The following is a 21,195-nucleotide window of genomic DNA, read 5'->3' as shown; positions in this document are numbered from 1 at the left end:
ACTGGCAATGTTAAATAAAGATTCCTTGCTATTCCAAAAATAATGTTTTTTTTTCTTAAATGAAGTGGCAAAATTCATTGGTTAAGAAAAACCAAAAAAAGGCACGCATGTCTCCACTACAGGAACACTAAACAAGTTCATCCTTTTTGCACCTGCCCGATACACTTTCCAAAACGTCTCAACCATCTTTTGCATTCCCAATTAATATCCGCCCTAAATGACCATTAGGCACATACAAATTTCAATTATGCACTCTGTCCTTATCTCTTCATCATTCTGTTATTCACATACACAGTCCATTCCTTGTCTTTGCATAAATCTGCTTCAGTCTCACTATCTACTGGTAAGGAACGCCAGGCTCAACATGGCATCCTATATATAAAATCTGGGCTTACATTGTTATAGATTTGTTATCAGTGGACTTCTCTGTAATTGACCTGTGCTGGCTCTCTGTGGACTGGTTTGTAGAAGAGTGAGATGTTACAGACTGCGATGTTATAGTCTTTGCTTGTTTGAAAGTAGTGTGGATGGTCTTCTTCCTTTTCACATGGAGGATCTCCATGGCATCCGGATTGACCACAGACTGCTGGACGTGTTCTTGGGTTTCCACTTGATCCGAGAAGTCCTTCTGCTGCTCCAGCAACTGCTGCTCACGCTGGAACATCTGAAAGAGGACAAAAGAGCAGAAAAGAAGAAAGTGAGTAGACATCAAAAACAGTTTAAGAATAATAATAATGTCTCGAATACAGTAATGTTTAGAAGAATGGACTTTTGCCACTTCTGCTAAATTACATTCATGATTAAGTTTTTTGCTGATTTTCCCCCCAAATTCAAGTTTAGGTCTTACCATCAGTTGCTGGTACTTTGCGATAGCTTCCTCAGTGTCCACTCCCTCAGCCAGGCCAAGTTCTGCTGCCCTCCGAGCCATCTCTACCTTATGAGAGCCCGGAGGGGTCCAACCAACTCCCTTTATCCAGTTTAGGTCTGACTTATATTTCACCTGCAAACACACATTGGTCCACAGCAGAACTACTGTCAGAGTCCATTATCTACTACTCAAAAAAGCCAACAAGCCAGAAAGTTTTTTAACTTAACTTTTTTAAGAGTCCAATCCAGAACTAGTAAATATGTAAGGAGGAGTTTATGATCAAAATAGTAGTACAATAAATTATTGTTCATGAACAATTCTAGACATTCTGGGTTATTCTTGTTTTGTTTTATTCGTGTTAATAATACACATGTCCATCAAACTGAAAATGTCCCACTCACATCACTCTGTAGCTTGTAGGCCTGTTTGGCGTGTTTAAAGTTGAGCTGCTCTGGATCACAAGTGTAGTTGTGGAGGCGCTGGCGGTAGCTGAGGTCACTGGCCTGAGCCTGGCTCTTTCTGGCTTGCAGAAATTCAGGCTGGTCTGCATGGATCTTAAACTGAGAGCGGGTCTCCTGGAACTGCTTCTTGTACTCATTGTCGCTCTGCAACTTGCCTACAGCCAGCGAGTGCCTCATTCTGGGGTCGTCCTCCACACTGAGAAGACCCACCTGCTGACCCTTCTGCTTCACAAAGGCTTCCTTATAGCGGAACTGTTGCATAATATGGAACATCAGGTCAGTCCGAATTCTGTCCATTCAGATTTTTTTATTGATGACTATTTTTATTGAGACCAAGCAAACAAAAATGTAAAACTATTTGAGATTAATGCATGTTATCATAACTCACATCACTAGCGATTTCTCTAGAGGCCTTGGCCGTCTGGAAGGGAATGGCATCTAGCCTCAAGTCATAGCCTGCTGACTTCACCTGGTCTCCTGACGCTTTGTAAACTTTCTGTAGGGTGAAACACAAGATAGAGGATGAGTTAAATTTGTCAGATCTAAAAGGTTCCTATTTAAAAACAAGGCGTTTTTAAAACGTCTCATACATCACTGATCTGCTGAGCGTTCGTCTTTGCTCTGATGAAGTCAGGGTGATCAGGAGGTAAGGTGTATTTATGCATGGACTCAGAATCTCCAGACTTGTACAGCCTCTGAAATGTAGGTAGTAGCAGGTCAGAACTATATCCTGATACATATACTGCTCTTTTTGATCAGTTCTTCACATCAGTGTTTTACTTTTGGACATACCTCGCTACACTGCATGTAGCTGTTCTTGGCATGGATGATATCAGGTGAGTCAGCAATCTGGGTAAACCTCAGCCTGTCAGGTAGCTGACGGTACTTCTTCTGCAAGAACAAAGTAAGAGAGTGCCTTGCTTTAACAAGTATGTCCATTTTCTTCATATTAATATATACTTGTGACAGTAGCTCTGTCAGCATGGACTCACATCACTGATGAGCTCTCCAGCTTTCTTTGCAGATTCTAGTTGAGGAGCTCCAATTGAATCCCATGCCACTCCCTTCATGAAGTTCAAATCTGACTTGTACGCATTCTGGGTTAAAAAAATAAAAGTTTTTGGCTTACATTTCATAACAGTAACCAATACTGTTCTTTTCAGTATTTATATGGATATTGAAAAACTATTTCAATTGATATGATCTAAATGTGTGAATTGTGACATGAATTGAATTGATCAAATATAACCAAAAATAACCAAAAAATAATAATACAAAAAGTAAATTGAAAGACAAAATGTTGATGTTAATAAAATATTTTGGCACTGTCACACAAAAGCCTTGTATCTCCATTTTTGCTGTTTTTTATTTATTGGCATCATTTTTATGTCAGTTCTTTACATTGTGTCAGAATTTCATGGTTAATGGGCCAGTAGAAATGCTAAAAAATGACTTGCAATAAAGATTTTTAATTTTTTCTACAATTGCTGTGTGCAGATATGTTATATGTACAAATAAGACACAACTCTTTTCATCCACAAACCTACCTGGCTCTGCAACTCATATGCCTTCTTGGCCCACTGCACCTTTATGTCATCAGGCAGGACAGTGTAGGAATGGAGGTGGGTCTTGTAGTCCTGGTCACTGGCCAGTGCCTGGGCTTTCTTAGCATGGACCAGGTTGACCAGGTCCAGTCCCAAGTGATATTGGCCACTGGTTGCAATGGCATCTTTGCGGTAATTCTTATCACTTTGCAGGTGTGCTGTCTGCATGCAGTGTAGGAGGTGGGTGTCATCCATGATGCTCCGCGCACCTATGTGCTTGCCTTTCTCCAGGATGTGGTTGTGCTTGTACTGGTACTATGGACAGATGCAAGTGCAGTGCAATCATATAAAAGACATGAATTTTTTTCTATCTGTCTGAGCACTCAGACAGGAGTCGACTTGCACAGTACTCTATATATTAAGTAAAAGTGTAGTTTTGAAGCTTGCATGCAAGTCAGGCTCTGGTTGAGTTACAGAATGGAGAACATTGCTGTCTATGTCTGTAGATGTTTACAGAAGGTGTAAAATTAGCAGGGATTTTCTTACATCACTGGCAATGTCTGTAGATGCTTTGGCTGCCTGGAAGGGGATGTCCTGCATGGTGAGTTTATAGCCTTGCGCTCTCAGTGTGTGCCATGACTCTTTGTACTTGGTCTACAACAAGAACGCACATAGTTAATCATCCAAAACTCAAAAAGCTGCTTTACATCATTTCAGGAGCCAAGCCCTTTTTTTTATAAGTGTATAAAATAATTTAAATTATTTTAAACATTAAACTATAGAAAGTTGGAATTGTAGTGAAGATGGTCTGAATGGCTTACATCACTGAAATTAGCTGCGTTGATCTTGGCCTGGGTGATTTCCGGCCTCTCAGCTGTGATTGTGTAGTTATGTCTGGAGTTCTCACCCTTTTCTTTGTACAGGCGCTGTGGGCAGCAGATCAAAACACATACAACAATGGCTTTCTGTTTTATCTGGGCCTCAAAGAACTGAAGCTGTCAGGATATCAGATCTAAAGGCTAAAGTCCACATACCTCATTGGTGATCTTGTTGCTGAATTTGGCGTGAACAATGTCTGGAGAGTCTGTGATGGATGTATGTTTAAACGTGTAAGGCTGCTGACGATACTTTTTCTGTTGAATGAAGAAAAGAGAAAGACAACATTAGATTGCTGGGTTTTTTTTCATATTTTTGAAGAGATTTATATGACTATATTTGAACATAAGGCCAGAATGACATACATCACTGATCAGTTGTGTAGCATGTTTGGAGCCTTCGATTTGTAAGGCTCCGGTGGCGATCCAGGCCGCCCCACGAAGGTAGTTCAGATCAGAACGGTAGGCTTTCTGTTAAACACACAAAGCATTGCTAAGAAAAACTGCAAACATGGTAATTATGTTCCGTACTATCATTTACATTTCACATTCACATTTTATGGACAAAAGTGTGTGGACACTGGCTCATTCATTGTTTCTTCTAAATTCACAAGTATTTAAAAAGGTTTATCCTGCTTTTGTTGATTTGTTGATTTTGGAGCATTGCTGTCAGGATTTGATTGCATTTGATGACAAGAGTGTTAGTCAGGTTAGAATTGTGGATGATCGTGTACCATCAGCTCAGTGCTGGGGGGCTTTATACCCCTCTAGCCCATGCCAATCATTGGGATCAACAAAGCCAGTTTGAGGTGCTCTCATAGTAGTTCTATAGTATTAAATGACAAAATGTTTAAATGATAATAAGTCATTATATTATGCTTTAAAAGATTCAAGTTTACCTCACTCTGCAGAGTATAAGCTCTCTTGGCAGCCTGCACCTTCAGGTCATCAGGCAGTGCAGTGTAGTTGTGCAGGGTTAGTCTGTAGTCCTGATCACTGACCAAAGCCTGGGCCTTCTTAGCATGGGCCACTTCCAGCATGTCCATCGGTAGGTGGAACTGAGAGTGTACCTTAGTAGAGTCCTTCTTATATTTGATCTGGAGAAAGAATGTGAGAGATAATTTCTGCAAAACTGAAGCTGAATGCATTTGCCCTGTTCATGTCTCTTTTGAAGTGACAGTCAGTCTTGTTGTTTGCTCCATAAGTATACTTACATCGCTCTGTAGCTGGGTAGCATGCACTGAGTGGGCAATGTTAATGTCATCCTGGAGTCCTTTCAGGCCGATCATCTTACCCTTCATCTTCTGAAACTCCTCTTTGTACTTTTGCTGAACAGTAGAGATTATAGAGATTGGTTACTTTTCAAATGCTCACAGAGAATCAGTCCAAAGGAAAGATAAGGACAAAGAATAAGAACAAGGCCACCATTCTTACATCACTGATCATCTCTGCTGAGGATTTGGCAGCCTGGAATGGAATTGCGTCCAAGCGCAGCTTGTAGCCTGCATCTCTGAGCTTCATCCATGACTCTTTGTATCGTGACTGTACGAGATGTTAGTGAAATACATTAAACACAATTGAATATGAAGTTGGATACAGGTGCCTATATATTGCTGCTTTTATAGGCATTTCCTAAAACAGATGTGCTAGAAACTCACCTCGCTAATGTTCATAGCATTCATCTTGGCCTGCATGTGCTCTGGCAGATCTCCTGTCAGTGTGTAATTGTGCTTCTCACTCTCTCCCTTCTCTCTGTACAGCCTCTGCATGATGAAAAAAAGCCTGATATAGTCTGTATTTAAAGTTCCATCCACTCCTCAGTTCATACAGTTCATGTAAAGCTACTATGCTACAGAAAAAAGTATTGGATGGAGCACCATCATTCCAATGAACATAGTTTCACTGCTCCACAGCTTAATGTTAGAGGGCTTTATACTCCTCTAGCCCACGCCTGGCATTGGAAATGGCGCCAATAGATTTTATTGTTGAGATTTTATTATTGACAATACTTCAGGGACAAGCTGTGTGTGCAGTTACATATTTGTGTCAGCAAAGGATGCAACCTGAAATAGCTGACAGCATTAATTAGAAGGGGTGTCCACAAACATTTGGACACATAGTGTATATCCACCGGTTCATCTTACAGCAGTTTAGCTCAACCCATTTTCAAGTTAAAAAAAGAGTGCTGCAGAGTGAACTGCTTTTAAATGACGCACAATTCGGGACAGCCATCCATGTTTTTTTTTGCACATACACCCACACAAATATAAAAAGAAACATTTATATATATATAAACAAAATACATACAGGTCCTTTAAATTACTTAAGTCTCCAGTATACATATATATATATATTATATATATATATATGTATATATATATATATATATATATATATATATATATATATATATATATATATATTTGCTTACGTCTAGTGCCAGCTTATTGCTGAGTTTGGCCTGCACCATCTCTGGTGTGTCCTCCACGCTGGTGAACTTCAGAGCACTAACATGCTGCCGGTACTTTTTCTGGAACACACATGAGACACGTCAGAGATTTATCTGCCCAGTTCATTACTGCAGTCTAATTAGAATGTGTGTTATTTATAGGAGCAACTCAGGCATGGATGTTGCCCAAGACGTACACATTATGTGACCATATTTTAAATATATACATATAGGCTACTTGTTATATTTTACTGTGTATTCTTGACATTCCACACTGATGAAATATGTTCCTTAGAAATATCAACCCAGGCATGTACCCTCCTACTTTAACAGTTCTATTAAAAGAGTTTTTATTTTGAGTAAAGCATGACTGATGATAGTCATAACTGCAGTTAAGGAGGGCGATAATACAAATTCACCAGTATGAACCAGTAATAAGTATTATAAAAGTTTTGTTTGGTCTAATTCATTTCAATTATGCCAATTTGTCTGTTCATTTCAGTATATTATGTAAGACTGTGACTGTGAATTTTCATAATGGCTTTTTAATGGTCTAAATTAACATCAGCTGAAGGTTGCATGGAGTATGTAGTTCTCATGGGTACTGTATTTGCCATTTGCTGAGTAAGAGATTTTTTTTAGGTCAAACAGAGTTCCTACATTTCTTAAAATGATTCCCTTTCACAAAATATGGTCTTAATCATAAACCTGCCAGTCAGTTCTAACTTACTTATAAATGGGTTATTTCCCCAACTCAAATCATGTCAGTCATGTCATGAAATTGTTTGAAAAATGTGTTATTTAATGCAGCCATGCAAAAGTTCCAAACTGTGCTTCACATAAATTACATTTTGACTTTAACTGCTTATAAAATGCTACTACCTGACTGAATTGAGCTGAAAAGTATAAAACATTACTAAAAAAATACTGTAATCAACGACTTAATCAGAACTTACATAACTCATACACTTAAAAATAAAGGTGCTCCGAATAGTTCCTTGAGAGGTGCCATAGAGGAACCACTTTTGGTTCCATAAAGAAGAATGTTTGTAATAGGGATGTGCTAGTGTGCTTGGTAAGGAACCTTTACATCAAGCAATGCTTCTTGACTCCTTTAAAAGGTTCTCCACACATTTCTATTACAAACATGTTTCTTTATAGATCCAAAACTGGTTCTACTATGGCATCCCTTCAAGAACCATTTAAAGCACCTGTTTTTTTTTAGGAGTATGTGTTCTGGTCTCTGGTTAGACTACACAAAGTGGTGTATCAGGATTTTTATAGTAATTTATGAGAGTCCAGAAAAAGTGAACATGATAATGTTAATCTGTACCTCACTAGCCAGATCACTAGCCTTCCTAGCCTGCATCACATCAAGAGATCCGGTGGTTTCCCAGCCCACACCTTTCATCCAGTTTAGATCTGACCGGTACTTTTTCTAAGGAAGAAACAGATTCTCAGTGTACTTGTACAAACAAAGAATGTATGCATATCAATCATGAAAGAATATGTGTTTGTTAAATCTGACTCTTACATCACTTTGTTGGCCATAGGCTTTCTTGGCCCACTCCACCTTCATGTCACTGGGCAGGGTGGTGTACTCGTGCAGGAAAGTTCTGTAGTTGGTGTCTGTGGCCAGATCTTGGGCCTTTTTAGCATGGCTGATGGTCATCATATCAAGCGAGGCACTGTACTTGGTCTTACTATCCTCATACTCCTTCTTATAGTTAAGGTCACTCTGGAGCTTAGAGGCCAGAGCTGAATGGGCCATCTGAGAATCATCTGAGACAGTTTTCACACCGATCATCTTCCCCTTTGTCATCTCATATTGCTGCTTGTACTTCACCTGTAGGCCAATGAAAAAAAGGAAAATTTAATAGAGAAGAAGGACATGTTTCACAGAAATAGCTTTTTTTTTCAACAATACTAACAAAAAAGGGTCTTTTGAATTGTGATGGTTGTGATCACTCACATCACTGGCAAGATCCCTCTTAGCTTTGGCTGTGAGGATAGACAGTGCATCCATACTCAGCTCAAAGCCCTTCTCCCTCTGGGCCTCCCAGTTACTCTTGTATGATTTCTGAAGAGCACAAAATACATATTTTGTTCATAATCTTAAAGCCTTCTAGCTTTTTATTTCATGTACAAATAAACAACACGTTGGGTAATGAGCTCATACGTTGCTGAGAAGCTCTGCATTAGCTTTGGCTTGCTTGTAGAGAGGCTCGTCTTTGCTCACAGTGTACTGATGGATGATCTGCTCTGTACCTGCCTTGTATGTCAGCTGAGAATGAGCAAAGACCAGTCAGACACTAAATGATTTGATAATTTTGTGAATTGCTTGTTTAAAAGAAAGGAAACAAAGTATGATAAACAAAATATTTAAAAATCAGTATCTAACATCACTCTGTAGTTCCTGGCTCCTTTTGGCGTGTTGTATGGAGGGAGTGTCGGCCACCTGGGTGAATTTTACACTATCAACCTTCTGACGATACTTTTTCTGCAGGGGAGAGTTGTAGAGTTGTCAGTTGAAGAAATACACTCAAAATATCATTCTCAAACACACAACCCTTCACACATGTGCACACAACTTACATCACTCAGAAGCTCTCCAGCCTTTCTGGCCTGTTCAACATCCAGACAGCCTTCGGCCTCCCAGCCCACTCCCTTCATCCAGATCAGGTCAGAGCGGTACTTGTTCTATTAGGGTAAAACACCAGTCCTTATGAGGTGCACTGCAGTGACAAAACAGTTCCTTTAGGCTATTGTATGTTGTCTCCCAGTCTTACATCACTCTGCAGGTTGTAGGCCTTCTTGGCCTGCTGAACTTTAATGTCATCAGGCAGGATGGTGTATTCGTGGAGCTTCTTCCTGTAGTCCAGATCACTGGCCAGTGCCTGGGCCTTCTTCGCATGGCTTAGATTCACCATGTCCTTAGGCAGGTTAAACTTAGTCTGAGTTTCCTTTGAGTCCTTCTTATAGGCAATCTATAGGGATGTGGAGCATGAAGGTGACTAATATTAGCTTTTTTACTTGTGAATTAATGTAAGGAGACTATAATAATAATAATTTTGCTCCTGTGATTGTTTTTTCCAATGGTCAATGAATGTTTACCTCACTGTTCAGCTTTGCCACTTGGAGGCAGTGGAGGGTCTTGGAGTCACTCATATTCACACCCACTGCTTTGTTCTTGTCCTTTGCAAATGATTCTTTATATTTGATCTGCAAGAGTCATGTGGGACTGGTTTGTCATCTTTGTTGGCTTTCATAAGATTATTCCAATCAGTCTGGCAATGAAGCACCATATTAAAGCAGAAGTTTCATATGAATAATGTAAACATTTGCTTACATCACTGGCCAGATCTCGAGAGGCTTTGGCAGCTTTGAAGGTCAGCGTGTCCACACCAATATCATATACTTTAGACTTATTTTTCTCCCAGTCCTCTTTATACTTGATCTGTGACCATGGAGAGAGTCAACAATGCAATAAACACACCACTTTTAACTTCTGAAACTAGAAGTATTATTATTATTTTTTTTTATTGTTTTTATTATGGTAGGAACTCACATCACTGATGAGCTCTGCATTGGCTTTGGCCTTCTGCAGCTCAGGCATGTCTTGAGCTAAGGTGTACTGCGTCTTAGTTTTCTCATAGTTGGCTTTGTAGTTTACCTACACAAGACAGTATGTTATGTGATTACACTATATATATATATATATATATATATATATATATATATATATATATATATATATATACATACATATATATCATACATATAATATACATTACATACATGAAGATTTCACTGCTGGGATAAGAGCTCAATACTTACATCACTAAGCTGCTGAGCATTGATTCGAGCTTGAATAATATCTGGAGTGTCTGTCACCTGGCTGTACTTCAGCTTGTCAATGTGCTGTCTGTAATTTTTCTGTACATGTACAGAAGAATATAATCAGACAGCTGTTAAGTAGTTATAGTACTATTAGCTACATTATCAATCACCAGGGTCATCTGCTTCCTTGGCACATTGAAGTGCCTTTCAAAATTCAATGTCACTCATTAATTCATACATTAAGCACACTCACGTCTTTCAGAGGCTCCAGTTTCTTCTGGGTCTGATAAGACGGGGTGATGTCAGCGGGGTAGTTGTATTCTCCCTGCTCTGTCTTTTCCTGCTCATACTCTGACTTGTATGCAATCTGAAATGAAAGACATTAAAGATAACACACTGACTGAATTTGACTAAATTTGACTAAATTTGTCAGTGTAATTGTTATTTAATAATAATAAAGTTTATCAACTATAAAGTTGATCAACTATAAACTATAAATGGAACATAGCAGTGATTTTACAGCACTCCATTAATTAATTAATTCCTGCACATGCATTTGATCACAATTTAACGTGACCATCATGCCAAACAGGATGAAAAGTCAATGAATAACAGTGATAAAACTTACATTACTGGCCAGGTTTCTGACTTTCATGGCATGTGCAGTTTTCTTGTCCATTCCAGTTCCCTCATAGTGACCCTTCATGTGATTGGTATACTTCTCCTTATATTTATTCTGCAATCACACACATGGAAATAAAAGACTTGGTGATTCAATACCTGCAACATTTTTATTATTGAGCCTCCATGTCATATCCTATAAGGTTATGCCATATATGACCCACCTTTAACAGAGATGTGTGAGTGTGAAGAACCTTTAAATTGGTAAAGAACCTTTACATCAAGCAAAGTTTCCATTAACCTTTAAAAGGTTCTTCACACTCACACATCTCTACTCCAACCAGGGGGCAGAAAGCAACAGAAAGCAGCAGTCTCCAGTACGTTCTTGTTCCATCCTATTGCTAACAGGGACTAGACATGCTGTGTGAGTGCATTTGCTCATCTGTGTAAAACAATGGGGGCAGCTTGAAGTAGCTGAATGCATCCATTAGTGTGGATGAAATTTACATACTCTAAATCATTATGGCACTGCAATTCTATGACAGTGAATACCAACTGAGCAAGCGAATGAGCCCTACATAGCCCACCATCTCACTTAAATATAGAAAGTGCTCTCACTCGTTGAGCAGTCACATCATAGATGGCATACTCACATCACTGGTGTACTGCGCGATCTTGGACACATTTTTAAACTGTGGTGTTTCGCAGTAGTTGATGCTGTGCCCTTTTGTGTTCTCGAGGTCCTTCTTGTACTCAACCTGATAGAAGGGGAAAATTAGCTGCAGCACTTGCAACCTTATAAGCTGATACCATACACTGGATTTCATACGTGCAATGAGGCAACACCCTGAAACTCTAGCAGTGACCTTCACACCCCTCACTTCGCCCTTTAACCCCTAAAGATAAATCTGACTCACACAATGGTAGGGTATCATCAGGCATCAACAGAGGAATTTAGACCGAAGTCTAGGTTGCCATCTCTGGGCAGTGATGTCATGTTTATAGGCCATTTTTGTTGTCTGTCTCCATGCTTGGAGTTCTCTGTGAGAGGAGCTGAGCTCAGCAGAAGAGCCATGTGTACCATGAAAACAACACAGGCCTGGAGCCTTTGTGTCTGACTGAGCTCATGACCGATGGCTTTTTTTAATCGTCTCTGTCATCTACAGTATTATCCGAAGGTCTGGTTTTGGTGTTAATGCTTGTCCTCACAATGGCAGTACAACTCGATGGCTCATGATGTACGAGGATACGTTGATCTTCCATAAACATTAAGTGTGCCCTAAGCATTGAACTATTAGCTATGAGAGACTATAAACTGTGTAGCAGTGATTTTACTGTGGTTGATGGTTGTTGTTATGACTCAAAATGCAGTACTTAAATCTCCTAACTGAAGTAACATCACTGTAAGGCACAACCTTGAGTGGTTCATAGCTTCCATAAAATGTTGACAAACACAATATGAAAAAATACACCAATATTAAAGATATAATTCAATGTAATGTTCCCCACCAAGCAATATAAATAACATCACAATTGTTTTTAAAAACCTAATTATTAACCTAACTATAAACCTTATTCTCTCTTTTTTTTATTATTATTACTACTTTTTCCATAATTATTTTGAACATTTATTTTTACATTTCTCTTTTTATGTGCATCACTTTGGGATGCAAATTTTCTCTGAAAAGCACTATATAAATACATACATACATACATACATACATACGTACATAAAATTGTTATTATTATTATTATAATTAGGGCTTTTTTAAGTTTTAACAAGTTCTAGCTTTTATGTCATGGATACAATTATGGTGCAGTTTCACTGACTATGACGCTTATTAAAACCCTCAGAACCTCACCTCGCTGACAATCTTATTGATCTTGCAGGCGTTCTTCAGAGTCAGGTTGTCATCAGTTGTCAGGGAGTGATAGGCAGAGGAACCCTTCATCTTTTTCAGGTCCTTCTTATATTTCAGCTATAGGTTAAAAATGGAGAGAGGGAACAGGGTTAGTGCTGTTCAAAAACAACAATGCTAATGTCAGACTGCATTCCCCTGGTGTGAACAAACACACACATGCTCAACAATACACTCCAGAGGTATGACTATATCTGTCTGCTGGGAGCTTTTGGAGTGACAACACTGGATTCCTGGCTGGCAGTTATGACAGTAAGATTGATTCCCCTGGAGTAGAAATCCCACCCAGAAAGGGCAGCATGAAAAGAGGAGTGTGTTTTTGATAGATGTGGTTCTCTTTTTCAGGTAGTTGTGATATAGATAGACTCAGTAGGACTATCAGTTACAACGAATACCTTTATTTTTATGTAACAGAAAGAATATATTCCTATTGAGAATTAATGTGCAGCACATATTTGGGGTGATAGGTAAATGGAAATAGATGTTAAAGTTCTTATGCCCTCAATAAAAACACAGGATACTGTCATATAAATATGTATATACACCTATACTCACATCACTGGCAATGTCATTGGCTTTCTTGGCAATCTGGTATCCAGGAGTGATCATAGCAGGAAAGCTTCCTTTGCCTCTCTGCTGTTCATATCCCTCAGTATAGGCATGCTGCAAGAACCCACACATACATACACTTGATGATGATGTACTGCACTCACAAAAACACTGTTAATGAGAAACACTATATAAACAAAAGTACTGGAACACCTGCTCGTGTATTATTTCTTCTGAAATCAAGGCTATTAAAAAGAATGTATCCTGATTTAGATGGAGAAACTGTTTCTACTGCCCAGGGAAAGCTTTCTATTCAAGGAATATAAATATTCCTATTTCAAGGAAGCACCATTATTCCAGAGAACACAGTTTCACTGGCCTTATACCCCTCTAGCCCATGCCTGGCAGTAGGTTTGTGTTTAGCTGCTTCAGAGACTCCTATTGAACCTATTGGCAACTTAAAGTAGCACATCATATGCACCAAGGGCCAAAGTGAAATATAAGATAAATATACAGTAATAGATATCTAAAATATATATTTTATATGTATGAGTAATAAGTAACAATTATTCCAAACAATATATCAAATCGTGGAGAACATTTTGAATGAAGTGTATTACCTGGCTGAACTTCTCAGCATTCTCTTTAGCCAGCACAAACTCAGCAGCTCCAGCATCTGTGCTGGCTTTACCCTTTATCTCTTGCTCATACTTCTGCTGGTACTTCACCTACACAACACAGGCAGTTAACTTTGTGCATTTGGGGACATATCAGTGTGAAAGGTAATGCAAATAATGTGCACATCCTTACTTACTTTGCTAGCCATTTCATTTGCTTTCTTAACCATTTGGTATCCAGGAGTGACATGGGCAGGGAAGCTCCCTTTGCCTCGCTGCTGTTCATAATCTTCAGTGTAGACAAACTGTTGATCATGGGTAAAAATGAATATCTGTAGATTTCATATCTACATAATTTAAAAAGATGAGATGAGATGAATGAATGTGGCAGTAAGCTTGTGCTTACGTCACTTGAAATTCTCCCTTGGCTTTTGGCCAGGAGCACTTCAGGGGTATCTGTCACAGTGGTGTACTTCGACACCCTCTCCTCATGCCCCTTCTTATACTCCACCTGAAAATAAATTACATACTCAAACAGCTGGAAACTGTTGTCATCATTTATATTAGGACAAGGTTCTACAGTGGTTGCACCCTAAGGGGTTTGCTTACATTGCTAGCAAGAGTATTGGCTTTCTTGGCCACTTCATATCCTGGAGTGAGCATGGCGGGGAAGCTGCCTTTTCCTTTGGATTGCTCATATCCCTCTGTGTACTTTACCTGTTAATTGAAAACAGACTGCTTAGCTAATATGCTTATGTGCAAGCAGAGGCATGCAGCAGTGCACTTTCAGTAAGAATATATTTAACATGATTGACCCTTGTCTAGTCCTTTTATCACCCCTTGCACAAGTTTCTCTGCTGTTAAACATGGCAGTGAGTCATTTCTGGCCCTTAAGACAGCACAAGGGTTAGGCAAACCTGTTTACTGTGTTTAAAATTCAAATCCCCAGTAATGTTCTTTTTTAATATAGGTTAACCTCTTGGAAATGGAATGAAAAGGTATTTAGACAAATGGCAACAGAAAAAAAAACAGAAATAGGTTAAGTGACCCTATATAGCATTGTCTAGGTAAACACAAGCATTGACTTCTTTGCCTATAAATGGCCTATTTATCGAATATGCAAATATGCATTTCGAAAATACATCTGTAAAACAGTATATGTGCAAAATACTTTGGGACACAAGCTCAGTCATGAGAATACAACCGCAGTTTATACCATCAGTGCTTTTGACCGTGTACTGTCAAGAGCATTTACTGGTCTAAGCTTATTGTATTGTGTTTAGTAATGTCTAAGCTTAGAGGTTTCTTTGAATTTTAGTCTATTCTAACTAGCTAAGGTTTTTTTGGGTAAATAGCAAAGCACTTTTGTAAGTCGCTCTGGATAAGAGCGTCTGCTAAATGCCATAAATGTAAATGTAAGCTTTTCGAAAGCTGTTTAAGCAAAGTGTTAAGTAAAAGTGTAGTGCAAGCCACTGTGGGGGTGCCTTTTAACAGAAAAAGAAAGTGTCCATACATCGCTTGCCAGTGAGGTTCCACTCTTAGCATGCAGGATTCCAGGTGTGTCAGTCACAGAAGTAAACTGTGTAACTCGCTCATCGTGGCCCCGTTTGTACTCCACCTAAGACACAGTAAACAGAAGTGCGTGCCTTCATTTTCCATGGACTGCAGACATCACATGGGCTTCAGTATTCACACACAGCTTTGAGCGAGATCACTTACATCGCTGATGGTCTTCTGTGCCTGAGTCACGCGAACCATCTCCTGGCTTGTTACACTGCCAGAGTACCACGACTGCTGCTCTGAAAACTCAGACTGGTAAGCCTAGGGGACATTTTATTGCATGTGTGAGCTCCTTCCTTTCAGTAGTCCTGGATTTAACATTTGAAGAGTTGATCTGAAAAGGATAGAACTGATTTGTTACCTGGTTGGTCATTTGGCTGGCCTTGCGGGCCTGCTCGATTTCCTTTGACCTCATGTCATAGTGGAACGTGGACATGAAACGCTCGCCCTCTTCTCTGTATTTAATCTAAGAAAAGAACCACAGTGTGGGCACTTAACACCGCTCAGCTCAAGCAATGAAAATGATCTGAATACAAAACGTTGTGTGGGCCTGTATCATCACCATCCAAAACATGTATCTCTATTTTTCTGCATGATTTAAGCAGAGCGGCTGTTCTTTACATTGCATGAACATTCATGACAAGCTGACCAATAAGAACACCCCGAAATACTTGGAATACAATCTCTTTAGGCCTAAGGAGCAGTATGTGGGCCTCCACTTAACTGCTTCACTCTTGTGACTACATAACTTCTCCTGTAATGTTACCACCTTAGAGACACTGTTTTTAGATAGCAACTGCAGTCAAGTGGAAAAGTTAGGACACCCTGTAAAAACCTATGTCTTATATAGTATTATATATAAAATATATATTAACATCTTTATAGATTAAGGTAACACAACTAAACACATAAAACTGAAGAAATGTATTAAATAATGTGGAAAATGTATTTAATAAAAATATTATTTTCCTGTGAGGAAAAAGTTAGGACATCCCTACATTTGTTAATACTTCAAATGTCTGACATTAGAATCAGGTGCACCACATCAGCTGCACATGATTAGAACATCAGTAGAGGGGATTTTGGAGGAGCCTGTCTTATTTAAAACCTTAGACGCTTAGTTTGGTTTGGCCTTGATTGGTAAAGTGAGTGTTATGTACCATGGAGAGATCCATGGGAGATCCAAAGAGCTTAGGCCTTCAGAAAGAAGGCTGCAGATGCAGATGCATTTGGGAAAGAATTTAAACTGAAGTGCAACAACTGCCAACATGACCAGGCCAAGCCGTCCTAGTTCAGTCCAACAGCAGACCACAAAATGTGTAAAGAATCCCAGATCCTAAACAATCCTAAAATGTCATCACAGGATCTACAGGTAGCTCGTGCTACAGCTGAAGTCAAAGTACAGCATCTACCATCAGAAAGAGACCACAAACATTTGTTTTCTAGAGAACACCAAGACCAAGACCAGGACATTTGGAACAATATGCTCTGGACAAATTAATCCAAAGTTGAATTTTTAGACACAGTAACAGAGGACATGTTAAAATGTAAAGGTGCACGTATTTGTCACTGGTGCAAAATGTGTCCTCCGCATTTAACTCATCTGTGGTGGTGAATGCAGACACACACACTAGTGAACTAGGGGCAGTGAGTACACACACTCAAAGCAGAGAGGGTAAAGGGCCCGGGAATCGAACCCACAACCTTGTTATCGATAGCCCGGCGCTCTAACCGCTGAGCCACCACTGCCCTAAATACTGTTTGGTTTAAACTAGACACTGCGTTTCAGCACAAGAATCCAAATCAACTGTTAAGCACTGAGATGGAAAAGTCATGGTTTTGGGCTGCTTTTCTGCAGTAGGGTCTGGAGAGCTCTCCAACATAGAAACCACTAGGAATCCTTTATTGTGTCAGAGAGCTCTTAAGGAAAATGTGATATCATCCGTCTACAAACTACAGCTGAAACGCCACACAGCTGAAAGAATTCTGCATGGAGGAGTGGTAAAACCTTTCTCCCTTTTGCCAAAGGTGTAAGCTAATGTCACAATTACTGAATAATTCATGGGGGATAATGAGTAGTTGTAAGTAGAAGCAAGGGGTTCAACATAATCGCAATTTTAAAACTTTACAACATCCATTTTTACATATCCCTAAAACACTAACGTGACTTGACTGGGGAAGTAAATTCTAGTTATCATAGATCTAAGATAGATATACAAAGTGATGCCGGCTCAGAGCATGTGACCAGTGCTATCTTTTCAAGTTGGAAAACGATCTGTGTTCATACAAGTCTTTCCAGGAAGTGGGGGAATGATGTGCATGATGGAGTTTTGATAGGCCACATTCAGTACACCCAGAGAGAGTAGACTTTTAAGCGCACTGACAGACAGGAGCAGGTGGGTCTCCCAAGATGAGAGAGAGAGAGAGAAAAGGAGAGATAGAGAGAGAGAGAGCTAGAAGCGGGAGGGAGGAAGGAAAAGAGAACGGCTGCTTTCCTGAAGCATAAATTTAACCACCAAATGCATGAAGCAGGCTAGAGAGGGGTGTCATGTCGCTGTCACACTACAGAAATAGCTCTTAGAGCTAGAGCCCATTCCAAACCTGTAGAGTCACCAGGGCTACAGAGTTCTCCTAAAAACAACTTTACAACCCTCTCATAAAGAAGCTTACAGATAAATGACCTTAAATGAACTTTTATTTAGTATATTTTACTTTTATTTAGAATAAAGTATTATTATTATTATTATTATTATTATTATTATTATTATAGATTTGTTATTAATTCTTGAGTGATATAGGTTTAAGACACCATAAAACTTATATATAACTCATAACCACATTCAAGTTCTTCTTAGCATTTACGAACGCCAGCCCTTGATATGTGTGAACATTTAGACCAACAGAAATGGCCCAAAATGACTTGGAATAAAATATCCTTACATTCCATTTCTAATACAGGATTTATGATTTAATAAAGTAACATGTTCTACATACATTATATAAATGAATAAATTACTTATTTTCATACACAGCTAAACTATTTCTGAACTATGCAATCTTTTACATATTCAGTTTGAGAATCTGCCAACCAATAAAACTATGATGTAATCGAACTCTCTCCATATGTACACCATAATATGTATAAGAAATGTACATTGTAAGAAGAAGAATGCCGTCTGGCTTGAAGCATCAGCGAAATAACTGCAAGCTTACCTCGCTGACAGCCTCTGCCTGCTTCTTAGCATTGATGTTGACAGGAGTTTCATAGACGCTAGTGAAGGTGTTGTTTCGTGGATTATGTCTGTGAATTATATACAGATTACAAGCATAGTTAATAGAAAGTGGAGGATTCAGTGGTTTAGTTGTGGGGCAGCAGTAAGCACAGTTGCACTGTTTACAGTGTGGATGAACAGGCCCATCTTCAGAAAAACAAAGAAGCAATAGATGCTTTTTAATTACCAGGAAATGATTTTCTTTAAAATATCAGGAAAGGGCTTCATGTACTCACACTTGACAATACGGCCTCTTCTGATGGCTTACAAAATTATTGGCGGTGAGAACCATCTTACAGACCTCGCAGTGAAAGCATGCTTTGTGCCAGTTCTGTTTAAGTGAGAGAGTACAGACAGAGAAGAAATCACCACCCCCACCACCATTGTAACTAAATCTAAATATATATTATTTTGTCATTTCATCTCAATTTTTGCAGAGATATGGTTGAAAATCAAACATGGTCATTTTACATAATGTCTTGTCCCCATTTGTGATGTGATGGGCAACATCTGTCACAAACTAAATCTTCATCTAGCCTTAAAAGGCATCATAATGTACTAAACTCTTAGTAGCCTAAAAATCAAATGTATTTATTTATTTTTTTAAATCTTGCCTTTAATATTTAACACAGACATATTCACGATTTACGCGAGTTATGTGCTCAGTCTTACCTGACTAATGAGATTGATCTTCTCAGCTGGGTACACCACAAACCCACACCTGGCACAGTTTTGAATATTCATGTTGATTTCCCACTGGATCCGTCACTACAGAGAAAACCAATTTACCATACCACTTCTCTAAAAATCTGTGCTCTTGGATAGGCTACAGAGCAGAAAGGCGAAACGTCCCAGACAGTCCCCTGTTCCCACTTGTGTCCCACTCTCTGACCTGTGTTAAACTTAGCTCTGGTCTTTCGCAGGCCAGCTCTGTCTATTACATGACCTGGATGCAAGGTCCCACCCCTTTATTAGATGCTGTCAGTCAGCTGAATGGCTGCCCAGCTGTCTGTTAGTTGAGAGGGGGTAGAGATGCTACTGGGTCTATGTAATTGAATACTGAATTTATTGTTGTTCCTTTGGGCAGCTTAGTCACAACAGTCTCCACATATCCCAGATATGCACAAAAATAGAGGTGTGACATGACATAGTGCTTGCAGGGTGCATGTGTAATAGTTACCTATGTGCTTTCTTTTACCGCGCTCGGTCATCGTTGGAGTTTTCAACGTGCCTGGCCCACATTATATGACAAACCTGGATAGCCTTAATAGGCTACTGTAAGGGCTGGTCGGCTAGTAGAGTTGGCTAGTAGAGAAAATCTCCCTGCACTGATTTGTTTAATTTCTTCATAATATAATAAATATATAATTTACCATTAATAACCACTAGTGAAATTATATGTACATATAATTATTTATGTGATGGACATGAAAATCATGTCAGGTTACACAGGTAGGACAATGTAGTGTTAGGACTTGTTAATTGTTGAAACAAACGGTATTCTGCCACAGGGTGCTCTACACCAACCACAGTGACCGCTTCTATAGAACATTTCACACCAAACCACTCTGAGGTCTGTGAATATACCCTCACCAAAATAAAACACTAAATGTTATATAACTGTAAATGTTAACTGTAACTGAGTAAAATGTAACTTGTTAAGAAGCAAATCCTTTCCAACCGGTACAAATATTATAATTAGACATTTCTGAATACATATAATTGAGAAATACCAACATCTGCCTATTAATAATGCAAATATTGTACATAAATGTACACCCTTTCTAATGAATGCTACTTTAAGTTGCCCCCATTGCTGCTTCAAAAGCACACACACAGCTTGTCTAGTCCCTGTAGAGGAGTCTTGTCAATAGAATAGGACTTTCTGGAGCAGATAAACATGAACCTATTTGGCGCTATGCCTAATGCTGTGCAATCAAATCCCAGTAGAAAGGTTTCCCTGGACAGTAGACAGCTACTCTACTCAGTTTTTAATATTCTTCATTTCATCAAATTTATTTACTTATTCATTTGTTGATTTATTCATTGTTTATTTATATATAGGCAATGTCAGATATAGTAATGCAAAAGTGTTCAGATTGTAATTAAAATTAAAAGAAATTGGAATTAAAAATCTCAGAGATTAAAATTAATGAGTGAGACTGGTACTTTGCTATGTCTGTCCATCTCCTTGTGGGAGCTACTGGGTCACTGGGTCTAATATAAAACACAGTAGTCCATGACCAACGTGATCTTACTGATCATGTAATATGCCTTATTTAATAAACTACAGTAATACTACAGCAATTTCTACAGGATAGAGCTGGTCTTACAGTGCTTATATTAAATGCGGACAGTTATGACTACAGTTTACTACAGGGAAGGACACAGGCATTACAGATTGCTTTGCAGGAACATACAGGAACATACATACAGTCCTGCTAGAGTTTCTAAACATTCTGCAAACGTCTGCATTATTGGACCTTCTGAAATATGTAATAAAAAGTATGTGAACCTTCAACTAAACGTCAACTAAACATTTCCATCACTGCTGATGAATCCTACACAATGCACTGGGTTAATTTAGTTTTGGATCATTTTGTTTAGTAGTTTTTCTCTA

The 21,195-nt window shown here is 38.9% G+C and overlaps 1 protein-coding gene across 1 annotated transcript; it reads right to left on the bottom strand.

Moving 5' to 3' along the window:
* Window positions 1–112: 112 nt before the first annotated feature.
* Window positions 113–19,319, bottom strand: nrap (nebulin-related anchoring protein). Its single transcript, XM_072667348.1, has 43 exons — window positions 19,248–19,319; window positions 18,812–18,906; window positions 18,517–18,604; window positions 15,665–15,769; window positions 15,463–15,564; window positions 15,257–15,361; window positions 14,353–14,460; window positions 14,150–14,254; window positions 13,941–14,048; window positions 13,747–13,854; window positions 13,133–13,240; window positions 12,521–12,637; window positions 11,312–11,416; window positions 10,666–10,773; window positions 10,291–10,404; window positions 10,035–10,133; window positions 9,766–9,870; window positions 9,547–9,654; window positions 9,312–9,419; window positions 8,987–9,184; window positions 8,793–8,897; window positions 8,599–8,697; window positions 8,377–8,481; window positions 8,170–8,277; window positions 7,732–8,043; window positions 7,531–7,635; window positions 6,180–6,278; window positions 5,407–5,511; window positions 5,183–5,290; window positions 4,963–5,076; window positions 4,648–4,845; window positions 4,115–4,219; window positions 3,908–4,006; window positions 3,695–3,799; window positions 3,420–3,527; window positions 2,877–3,188; window positions 2,322–2,426; window positions 2,122–2,220; window positions 1,920–2,024; window positions 1,718–1,825; window positions 1,270–1,581; window positions 848–1,000; window positions 113–664 (listed from the first exon to the last, which is right to left on the bottom strand). Exons 1-43 carry the CDS (start codon window positions 19,317–19,319, stop codon window positions 392–394), a joined length of 5,508 nt encoding a protein of 1,835 aa, XP_072523449.1. The 3' UTR covers window positions 113–391.
* Window positions 19,320–21,195: the final 1,876 nt, after the last annotated feature.

This window comes from Salminus brasiliensis, chromosome 22, assembly GCF_030463535.1.
Source record: "Salminus brasiliensis chromosome 22, fSalBra1.hap2, whole genome shotgun sequence".
Classification (NCBI taxonomy): Eukaryota; Metazoa; Chordata; class Actinopteri; order Characiformes; family Bryconidae; genus Salminus; species Salminus brasiliensis.
Note: the sequence above shows the minus strand (reverse complement) of the source record. Positions and strands in the feature narration are given on the sequence as shown.

What these genes read in the sequence shown, in the direction of transcription:
- nrap (XM_072667348.1), bottom strand. Translation starts at nt 19,319, where the DNA reads ATGAATATTCAAAACTGTGCCAGGTGTGGGTTTGTGGTGTACCCAGCT. An exon ending in CACAGAAGACCATCAGCGAT is followed by an intron (nt 15,362 to 15,462) that starts GTAAGTGATCTC and finishes ACTGTGTCTTAG; the next exon opens with GTGGAGTACAAACGGGGCCA. An exon ending in CTGGAGAGCTCATCAGTGAT is followed by an intron (nt 2,221 to 2,321) that starts GTGAGTCCATGC and finishes TTGTTCTTGCAG; the next exon opens with AAGAAGTACCGTCAGCTACC.